The sequence below is a fragment of the Nicrophorus vespilloides genome, unplaced genomic scaffold (assembly GCF_001412225.1).
Source record: "Nicrophorus vespilloides isolate i.1.1-1 unplaced genomic scaffold, Nicve_v1.0, whole genome shotgun sequence".
Taxonomy (NCBI): Eukaryota; Metazoa; Arthropoda; class Insecta; order Coleoptera; family Silphidae; genus Nicrophorus; species Nicrophorus vespilloides.
Genome location: NW_017099998.1, coordinates 1 through 11,505, shown reverse-complemented (window position 1 = coordinate 11,505; position 11,505 = coordinate 1). Strand labels below are relative to the sequence as shown.

At 31.7% G+C, this 11,505-nt stretch overlaps 4 protein-coding genes across 4 annotated transcripts; 1 reads left to right on the top strand and 3 right to left on the bottom strand.

Annotated features, from left to right (window-relative positions):
- Positions 1-2,383: 2,383 nt before the first annotated feature.
- LOC108566593 (cuticle protein 18.6-like) lies at positions 2,384-3,056 on the bottom strand. Its single transcript, XM_017926567.1, has 3 exons — positions 3,045-3,056; positions 2,702-2,989; positions 2,384-2,635 (listed from the first exon to the last, which is right to left on the bottom strand). Exons 1-3 carry the CDS (start codon positions 3,054-3,056, stop codon positions 2,384-2,386), a joined length of 552 nt encoding a protein of 183 aa, XP_017782056.1.
- Positions 3,057-4,091: 1,035 nt separating this feature from the next.
- LOC108566592 (larval cuticle protein A2B-like) lies at positions 4,092-4,780 on the bottom strand. Its single transcript, XM_017926566.1, has 2 exons — positions 4,769-4,780; positions 4,092-4,712 (listed from the first exon to the last, which is right to left on the bottom strand). Exons 1-2 carry the CDS (start codon positions 4,778-4,780, stop codon positions 4,092-4,094), a joined length of 633 nt encoding a protein of 210 aa, XP_017782055.1.
- A 1,548-nt stretch (positions 4,781-6,328) lies between these two features.
- Positions 6,329-10,425, bottom strand: LOC108566591 (cuticle protein 18.6-like). The gene is made up of 3 exons (XM_017926565.1): positions 10,421-10,425; positions 6,613-6,832; positions 6,329-6,529 (listed from the first exon to the last, which is right to left on the bottom strand). The coding sequence occupies exons 1-3, from the start codon at positions 10,423-10,425 to the stop codon at positions 6,329-6,331; spliced, it is 426 nt and encodes a 141-aa protein (XP_017782054.1).
- On the top strand, positions 10,424-10,952 carry LOC108566590 (cuticle protein 18.6-like). Its single transcript, XM_017926563.1, has 2 exons — positions 10,424-10,435; positions 10,497-10,952. The coding sequence occupies exons 1-2, from the start codon at positions 10,424-10,426 to the stop codon at positions 10,950-10,952; spliced, it is 468 nt and encodes a 155-aa protein (XP_017782052.1).
- The last annotated feature ends 553 nt before the right edge of the window (positions 10,953-11,505 follow it).

The window sequence follows — 11,505 nt, the reverse complement described above, 5'->3', positions numbered from 1 at the left end:
GACATGGCTCATGCCACTTCCATACTCCTCACCTCAGTCGGATGCTCCAGTAGCTCACTCAGCTATGCTGCCTCCATTACTGCTCACTACGCTCTTCCAGTTCCGCTTACCACCACGCCCCAGCGTATATCAAGACCGTCGCTCCCAGTAGCTCACTAGCCGCCCCCGTTGCTGCTCACAGCTCCGTAGCGCTCCAGCCCCAGTTGCTGCTTCACCACGCCGCCGCAGCGTCGCCCCAGTCGCTGCTTACCACCATGTCCCAGCTGTTGTCAAGACTGTTGCCCCAGTAGCTCACTATGCCGCCCCAATCGTCAAGTCTGTCCACCAAGAAGTATACCCAGACACCCACCCAGAATACTCTTACCAATACGGAGTCCAAGACGCTCACACCGGTGATGTCAAGAACCAACATGAAGAACGGACGGAGATGTTGTAAAGGGATACTACACCTTGGTCCAACCTGATGGTGTCACCCGTACCGTCCACTACACCGCTGACTCCCAAACGGTTTCAACGCTGAAGTAGAATACAAAGGAGAACCAATCGTACAAAAAGCCGTAGTAGCCAAGACCATTGTTGCCGCTGCCCCAGTATACAAAGCCTACCACCATTAACAAACTTACATTGTTGATATTATTTATTGAATTAAAAAACATATATTTTAAAGCTAAACAAAATATAGTATTATTTAAAATCACAGCATACTAACAGAAGCGATAAACAATTCATAAAGATTTGGCAACACTACCAATAATTTCTTTCAGGAAAATAAGTAAAAATAATACTGAGCTTCAACATAATTGATATTAATCTGCATTCCTTGTAATCCTAATACCAATCCTGTACTCTTTTTCAATATTATTTTAATTTAATTTGTCCTATCCTATCTTATCTTTTTGTCTTTTCTGTTATAGAGCCTTAGGTTCGATAAATAATAAATTGAACGAGTTTTACTTTCGGTTTTTTGTTAAAATATTCGATACGACTTGATTCTTTAACATTCTTCTAAGACTAATTACAAATACTTATTCTACTTATAAAATTAACTAAGCAAGGTGCGTCTGGTTCCCAGACAATAATAATTGTAATAATGATGGTTGGACACCACAATTTGATCCAGTTTACTAGTTCTGTTTTAAGTTTAGAAATAAATATTTTAAGTTATTCTTAAGTTATTGTTGTTTATTTTACAATTGAAATTTGCGATGATATTTTTCTTCTTTTTATATTGTTTTGAGATTTTGCTGATCATATTATATAGACATTAATTTGTTTAATGAATTTACATTACTCAAATATTACGTCAGAATTATAAATGGGATAACAAGTCCTTTATAATTCGCTTGCATTTTAGGTCTTTGTAATTTAATTTGACAAATTAAATGTATGTTTAATTGAATTTTGGCTATATTTTTTTGTTTATGTGCAATATGTATATCGGGTCAAAAGACAAATTGAAGTTAAAGTCGAGGACGCGCATATTGAGAAGTCTCTGTTATCAACACCCTATAGCAGTGCTCCCCAACCTTTTAATCGGCGCGGACCGGTCAACGTTTCATACAGTTACACCAAAAAATTAATATAAAGTGATTTAACATTTTAACACGTATAGTTTATAAAAGGTTTTACAGTTATTTTTGTTTATTTAAATTCCTTTATTTGTATATGCTGCTCACAAAATTTAGATACAACATATTAATGTATTGCGCATTTATTCTTTATGGTGTTCTTATAGATTAATAATAAAATTAATATTAATTCAAATAAAAAAATCATTAACTGCCCTTTAATAATATATTTAGTGTTGTAGAAGAATTTTTTTTTATTTTTATGTCGAAAAGTATTTATTTTAAAATATATTGCTGACTACATGAAGGAAATCTGATGGCAGTCAACATTTCTTTTACTTTTTGGTAATTGGGTATCTGGGTATACTTCTTGGTAAATGGCCTTCACGGTTGTGGCGACGTAGTGGCCAACAGTCTTGACTACAGCTACAATTTGAAACTGTTTACCAAATTATTTTTTATACGAAATTATGCGAATGTGACCTTGAAAATATATATACAATTCTATTTTTTATTAAATTTATTTCATTAGATAATAAACATACTATAGACCTCAACTATAGTAATGATGAAAAAATAATAAATATAAAATTTATAAGAAGTTAAAAACTTTTGACACAAATAAGAAAATTGCTAGTATATAAATAAATAATAAATAAAAATAAAAATAAAATATCTTTCAAATTTTAATAATAGAAATATCATGGTCTATAGTTCTTTGATCCATTATTAATGTTCTGTTATCGTTTATAGTTTGCTACCTTTTTATTATTGGAGAGCCAATTTTAAGAAGCAATTTTAACAATGACATTTTCTTAATGGTGATAGGCTTTGTATACTGGGGTAACAGCAACTACAGTCTTGGCAACTACGGCTTTTTGTACGATTGGTTCTTCTTTGTATTCTACTTCAGCGATCAAAACCGTTTTGGGAGTCAGCGGTGCAGTGGACGGTACGAGTGACACCATCAGGTTGGACCAAGGTGTAGTGTCCCTTGACAACATCTCCGTCGCATCTTGGTTCGTGACATCACCGGTTACAGCGTCTTGAACTCCGTATTGATAAGACTATTCTGGGAGACTGTATACTTTTTGGTGGACGGCTTTGACGATTGGGACGGCGTAGTGGGCTACTGGAGCAACAGTCTTAACAATAGCTGGAGCGGTAAAATAAGCTACTGGAAGTACAGTCTTAAGTATAGCTGGGGAGGCGTGGTACGCAGCAACTGGAGCGGCGTAGTGACCGCCGATTGGGGCGGCGTAATGCGCAACTGGAGCAATAGTCATGACTGCAGCTGTGGCATCAGCATTGTGAGCTATAGGGGTTCCGCTAAGGGAAGAGTAAGAAGTGGCATGGTGTCCATGTCCAAGGTCGAATACTCCAGCTTGAGTGTACGCTACAAGAGCAAAGATAGCATAAATCTGTTAAAATATATAATTGGATTACACAATGTTAGAACAACTGTTTTGAACTTACCTTTGAGAACATTATGACTGTTTGTGATACGATTCGATAACGTTCGTTGAAATTTATCAACTATTCATAAACCATTCAATGAAGTTCCATATAAAAGTTACGTAATGAATTAAATTAATTTGAAACGTTCCACTGTTTCACATTAAACTTGAAAAGAAACTCGTTTCACATAATCCAATTTATTTAATAAAATGCAAATCACTACGCTAATAGCTATTTTTTAATGAAATGTCTGTGTAGGTCACTGATTTTATTTCACCTCATTAAATGCATTTCTACATATTTTTGTGTATATTAATCAGTATATTTATAACTATAATTTAATAATTCACAGATATAATTACTTGGCGAATATGCAACTTTTAAAGACACTTTCAACAATATGAGTAAAATACGTAAAACTTTCTTAAAAATATTTTAGTTACGATATGTATGTTATATTCAAAATTAATTGGTTTTATTTATCATCACACTAGTATTAATGATTAATGTGGTTTATATACTTATAGAAATGATAAAAAATCAAAAAAAAATCATTACTATTAAAGAAACGAATTGAGTATTTACAAAAACGACTACACATGGACAATAATTGATAAACATGTTGCTATTAGGGTAGATATAATTTGTGGTCTTTGATTACCGCAAATGAAAACAAAAATATAATTTCAATAAGACTACAAATAATTTTATTATATATTAATAATATATTATTGTGCACTTGCTCCAACATTATACATACAAAGAGCCAATGACTGCAGTTTTAATATTATTTATCACTGAGTAGAAAGTTTGATATTTGTTCCATTGTAATTAATTAATTTCAATAATATTAATAATTCTTGCAACAAAATCTAGCAACTACACATAACACAATAATGTGTCAGGATTGTGAATCATTGTGTATGAGTAATATAAAATATTTTAAAATTTATTTTATCTTCATGAAGTTATTAAAGAAGAACCAGAACAGACAAAATCAAATAGTACATATTTTTCAAGATTTATTTTTGGTAATTTAATAAATATAATATAAAATAGATATTTTCAATGGTGGTAGGCTTTGTATACTGGGGCAGCAGCAACGATGGTCTTGGCTACAACAGCTTTTTGGACAATTGGCTCTCCTTTGTATTCTACTTCAGCGTTGAATCCGTTATGGGAGTCAGCAGAGTAATGGACGGTACGGGTGACACCATCAGGTTGGACCAAGGTGTAATATCCCTTGACAACATCTCCGTCACGTTCTTCGTGTTGGTTCTTGACATCACCGGTGTGGGCATCTTGAACTCCGTATTGGTAAGAGTATTGTGGGTGGGTGTCTGGATATACTTCTTGGTGGACAGCCTTGACGATTGGGGCGGCGTAGTGAGCTACTGGGGAAACAGTCTTGACAACAGCTGGGACATGGTGATAGGCAGCGACTGGAGCGGCATGGTAAGCGGCAATTGGGGCGGCGTAGTGAGCGACTGGGGCAACGGTCTTAACTACGGCAGGGGCATGGTGGTAAGCGGAAACTGGGGCGGCGTAGTGAGCAGCAACTGGGGCAGAAGCGTAGTGAGCTACTGGAGCATCGCTAAGGGAAGAGTAGGAAGTGGCATGGTGTCCATGTCCAAGTTCAAAAACACCAGCTTGAGCGCAAGCTACCAAAGCGGAGACAGCCAAAATCTAAAAGATATATTTGATTAATTTATAACTTATAACATTAGCAGTAGATGAAGTACCTTAGCGAACATGTTGTATTCATGTAATACAATTCGATACTGTTTGTTAAAAATCCTCTCTCTTTTATATGAGTCCGTTCCACTCCAAAATATAGCATTTCATAACATCACGCCCATTCGAAATTAATTGTCTGAACTTGAAACTATCTAATGATTTATATACTCATATAATTCTTGGTATAATAATAATTATTTTTTTACTATTTGTATATAAATATAGAAAATCTTTTTTAAAGTTACTGTTCTAAATACAATACATAAGAAACTATGTTTTGGCTTTATCTAATATTTAGGTAAAAGGATAAGCAGATCTCTTGAATTATTTTGCAATATATTATTATGTAATAATATTTACAAAATAGAAATTAAAACACATTTAAACCATCATAACAATAAAACTATTATATAAAAGCTGTTACAATGGGCTATTGACTATTTGCGTTTGCGTCCAAATATTTAATTTAAGCAATAATACTATTTATTTTGACTATTTTTTTTACTGATATTTTTTTTATATTGCATTTTTATATTATTTGGGTGGAACGATCTAGGTCGATAGTCCTTTTGACAGATGAATCTGCATTATTTTTTAATTTATAAATTGTGATTTTTTTTGTAGTATTATTCTATTTTTTTTTGTAGAGTAAATTTATTTTTAATCAAATAAATGTACAACTTTTGTTTTGCAGTAATTTATAAAAAATGTTTTGTCACTAAAAATTATTTTTTAAAAACTTGTTTTTGCATAAAAATACAAATTTATTTATATATAGTATTTATTCATGTAATTTAAATAATACAAATAATACCAAGTTACACAAGTAATTATTTATTTATTAATAAATATCGTTAAAAAATAGTACAATATGTTATTAACCTTGGGCGGAAAGACCTTGGTCAATAGCCCTTTGGTCGCATTGTGACTAATAAATATAATTATTATTAACCATAACATTTATATTCGAATTATTAATTTAATTTAAAAATAGTATCAGTTTTATATCAGTTAAACTATATCAGAATAAGGAAATAAATATGTTATATTGCCATATTACATACAGTTACGCGACATTTTTTTTTTTGCAACAAATTTACAATTATATAATTAATTACGTAAAATATGTTTTCTGCACACAGTTAAATTATATTTGAACATTATGTTGTTTCTCGGGCGGAATGACATATTGTCAAAAACCCGCTGAAATACCTGCGTTGATGATAATAATTTTATTACAATTATGATTATATAAAAATACTCTAAGTTTATTGGGTATGATTAAATGACAGTGACAACTTACAAATATTGAAAACCATATTTAGTTAATGTGTTACAATTATTCTTTACTATAAAGGTATTAATTTTCGAGTTGTCTAATAAAACTAAAATAAAGCTACCAACAAATTTATTTATATTAGGGATTTTTCTTTTTATTGAATTTTAATAAAATGGATTTGTAAAATTTGGCTAATATTAACCTATAAATTACATAAATTAAACGAAATTTTATAGCTGATTTAATTTTATAGTTTAATATAATAAATAATTTCAATACAGTAATATTAATCGGTAATTGGAGCAGCAGCAATGATGGTGTTAGCTACAACAACTTTTTGGACTATTGGTTCTCCTTTGTATTCTACTTCAGCGTTGAATCCGTTGTGGGAATCAGCGGAATAGTGGACGGTACGGGTGACACCGTCAGGTTGGACCAAGCTGTAGTATCCCTTGACAACATATCCGTCACGTTCCTCGTGTTGGTTCTTGATATTACCAGTGTGAGCGTCTTTTACTCCGTATTGTTAAGAGTATTGTGGGTGGCTGTCTGGGTATACTTCGGGTATACTTCATGTTGGACGGCATTGACGATTGGGGCGGCGTAGTGGGAAACTGAAGCGACAGTCTTCACTACAGCTGGTGCATGGTGGTAAGCAGCAATTGGGGCGGTGTAATGTGCAGCAACTGGGGCGGCATGGTGAGAAACTGGGGTGACGGTCTTAACGACAGCTGGGGCGGCGTAGTGAGCAACTACTGGAGCGGCAGAGTAGTGAGCTACTGGTGCACCACTGAGGGAGGAGAAGAATATAATTAATGTAGAAATCAATAATAATATAAATTGATAATTTACCTAAGCGAACATGTTGTATGCTTATGATACAATTCTATACTGTTTTATGAAAATTATCGCGATATTATATGAATCTGTTCCACTCAAAATTCTACTAATTAGTTACGTAATATCACAGAAGCTAGAAATGCATGCGCTCGGGGCAGTTTCATATTCATAAGCAACAATATTCAAATATAGTGCATATATGTATATGTACTTAATCTGTTTTTGTTTGATTTCTATTTTTAAAATGTATGTCCACTATATGCCCAATTTTATTAATAGATAAACAAATATTTATCTTTTTATTATTATCCCAAAAATATCACTATAAATAAAAAAAAAACTTTATCGACTAACATATAATGTGCTTTATTATATGGATAATTATTATAAAATTGAGAGCGATATTAATTAAATTATTTTTACCAAAACTATTTCTAATTCTGATGATTTATTCTATTGTTTGGTATTAAATGGACGCTACTGCACACTATTTACGCACACAAAATATAGATACATTTAATTGATAACAGTAAATAAGTTCCGGTGATTCCAAGGCACTCATTGCACTTAAAAAGGATAAAAAGAGACTGACCCCTTATCTAGTTAAAATTAATTATAATAATAAACAACATTTATTGTATAATAACATGTATTTTCGAATTTCTTTTTTAGCTCTATTTTGCATATAAATATTATTTTCATAACTTCTGTCAATAGATTTTTCTAATAACATTTTGTTTTTATATATATAGTAAATTGTAGTTTATTTATTTTAAAATAATAACATTTATCGCAACAAATCACGATACTACAAACAAAACAAAATAAGAAGAAAATAAAAATAAATTCTATAATATTTATTTTACCAATTTATTTTATTATTCATTAAGTTGTTTTATAATACCGTGTTTCGTTTTTTAAATATTTTATTTTGCGGGAATAAAAAATAATTAATAATATTATTCTTTCGCGCTCATGATATGAAGCGCTCATTGACGCTGCTCGCATCATCTTATTACTTGCACATGAATTTAAAGATGCTTCGAGCAGTACGAATTCTTTATAGCCCAGTTTGAAGATTTAATAACTAAATTTTATTTGACAAAAGTAAAATAAATTCTAAAAAATAGTATACATTTTTTAGTAACGAACTTTTTTTATACCGACTATGACAAGTTCTTACATGTATAAGGTTTAAAAGATGAAAGGTTTATTTTTTATTTTATTATTTACAATGCAATTATTATTTTAATCAATATGTGATATAATTATATAAATATTATCTGCAATACGTCTATTGGAATGGTTATTTTTTAATTGGTAAATCAGAATTTCCTAATGCAGTTTTGAAATTTTATATACCGACTAATCATACAATTAATAGAACAAAGTGAGAATTCTGTGTCAAGGACGTACGGACAATGTTCGAGAAATTGGAATTTCTTGTAAAAGAAATAGGCGGCAACATTCCAGGACCGCTGAACCAACCATTCACAAAATAAGCTTGTTACATATAAAATTAAAAATGCAACGAATACTTTCTCTGTTGATCAAATGTTCTTGGAATGCCACTGATTTATATTGGTAGCAAAAAATGTTTAAATGCGCAAAAAAAAACTTTCAAATATTTTTCGAACGGATGTGATTCAAATACAGCAAAATAATAGAGTAGTGTCATTGGTTATTATTTGTTAAAAAATAATTTGTTCATTTAATTATTTAGATAGGATGACACTTCTTTTTTCTCATATATTTTGTGTATTTCAATATTCTTACTAATTTATAATTATAAATAATTAAATGAACATGGTAATTAAATTATTCATATCAATTAATTAAAATTGAGTTGAAAACTAATTTAAAATGATTTACTGCATGAAGAAAAAGATACATTTCACATTTTTGAAGTAGTTGTATAATTCGTAATACAACTAATAAAAGTTATCGATCCAAAAAATAGCATATGCTCCTGCATTTTACTAGTTCATAAGAAATGGGATATGTTATAATACATTAAAAATTCCCAAAATTATATAATATTTTCATTAAAATCCAATTAAAATAAACTACTGAATAATAAGTTGAAAAAATTAATTTGTCCATTGTTCCACAACAAGAAAATATATTATCTTCAGAATTAACGTACAATCTTTCATTAACTTATTATTACTAATATATTTTTAATAAATAATATAAATGAAGAGTGAAGAGTGTTCCGATTAAGTAAATAGAATCCTTTCGAAACAGATTTGTATACAACCTAGAAATATTGAAAGAGAAAGAAATTGTTATTAAACCACTTATTAGTTTCAAATTTAATAAACAATTTAAACAATGTTTTTTTTCTTAATGATGATAATCTTTGTCCACTGAGGCAGCACGATTGGTTCTCCCTTGTATTCGACTTTAGCATTAAAACCATTTTGGTCTTGTATGGGTGGTATTGGTAATATAATTATGATAGGCCAGAGGTTATTAAACTTTTTCTATTTGCTGTGCACTTAATATATCAAAATTATTTCTGCGGTGCCTTAAGGCAAAACATTGGTATATCTCAGAGCGAACTTTATGTTAATATAACAGAACTTTAGCTTTTCACGGCACCCCTGTAGTACAACACACAGTTTGGGACCCCCTGGGTTAGGCGATGGTGCAGTAACGCTTGACAATATATCCTTCGCGTTCTTTGTATTAGTTCTTAACGTCACCGGTGTGGGCCTTGGACTTTGTATTCTTAAGTATCTTACCATACAGTCGAACCTCGCTTATGATTATGCTCTATTTCAGGATTTGTTACGAACCACTCGTTAAACAAAACAATTTTGAACAAAAAAGAAACACAAATAACATGTTCGAAAACAAGTTGGGACAAATGTGTCATCACAAACGACACTAAGATCCAACTAAAATGACTACTAATATCATAAACAGTTTTCCCACAAGGTGAATAGAAGATAAATAATACATAATATGTCAGAAAACAAGTTTCCAAAATGATGTAGCAGGCAAACAATCCAGGACTTCTCGTCGCTCGTTATGCAAATCATAAACGAAAACAATCATGATAAAAAAAATATTTTTGTTTTGTCAAATAAAATGTAGTTTGCTTTTAAATTTTCAAACCGGGCTATAAAGAATTCGTAATGCACTAAGCAGTAGTATGCGATTTATTACGTAGTATTAGGATATCTATGATCAATAATAATAACGTAAAAATAGACATTTCTATTCAATATCAATAAAAATCAAACAGGAAAGATTAAGTACTGCAATGGGCTATTAACCAAAGGTCAGTGGATAACTTATTACAGTGGTCGCATATACATATATGCAGTATATTCGTATATTTTAGCTTATGCATATGAATCTGCCTCGAGCGCATGAATGTAAGTAATAAATTCTAACGCTAAAAATTTAAATCACAAATTTTTAGCTCAGCGATATTAGGTTACTAATTAGAAGAAATTAGAGTGGAACAGATTCATATAAAATACCCAGCATTTTTATCAAACAGTATCGAATTGTATCACTGACATACAACATGTTTGCTAAGGTAATTAAATAACTTTTTTTTTTAATTAATTATTAAATTAATATTTACATATCTTTCTTAGATTTTGGCTGTTTCTGCTTTGGTAGCTTGCGCCCAAGCTGGAGTAATTGGAGTTGGACACCATGCCACTTCCTACTCATCCCTCAGTGGTGCTCCAGTAGCTCACTACTCTGCCGCCCCAGTAGCTGCTCACTATACCACCCCAGTTGCCGCTTACAACCACGCCCCAGCTGTCATTAAGACTATCAGCCCAGTTGCTCACTATGCCGCCCCAGTTGCTGCTCACTACGCCGCCCCAGTTGCTGCTTACCAAAACACCCCAGCTGTTGTGAAGACTGTCGTCCCAGTAACTCACTACGCCGCCCCAGTTGTCAAAGCTGTACACCAAGAAGTATACCCAGACACCCACCCACAATACTCTTACCAATACGGAGTACAAGACGCTGTGACCGGTGATGTCAAGAACCAACAGAAGAACGAGGAGATGTGTCAAGGGATCTACACTTGGTCAACCTGATGGGTCACCCGTACCGTCCACTATACCGCTGATGCCATAGGATTCAACGCTGAAGTTGAATACAAAGGAGAACCATCGTACAAAAAGGCTGTAGTTCAGCTCAAGAGCCGTTGCTGCTGCTCCCAGTATACATGCTTACCACCATTAAAAATGATATTATTGCAATTATTTATTAAAGTATAAAATCTAAATTTGATACAAAAGATCGTTTAATTTATATCATTTATTGTATAGTCTGAACAATGTTTTTATTATTTATGGCAAAATAATTTCATGTTATTACGACTTGAATCCGAAATAACATATGCATTATGCAATATTAGCATTATCTATATCTCAAATGTAGTAAAATGCTATTTTAATTAATAATATTAATATTTATTAGAAAAGTGTCAGCATAAAAATAAATAACAATTAAAGGATACTCATATTATCATAATAATTAAAAATAATGCGATTATACTCACTGGATGGTGAGTAAGGCGACTTAACGATGAGCTATACGTCGCCCAATATGATTTTATGAATATATTTTAACTTTCAAGTGTTTATA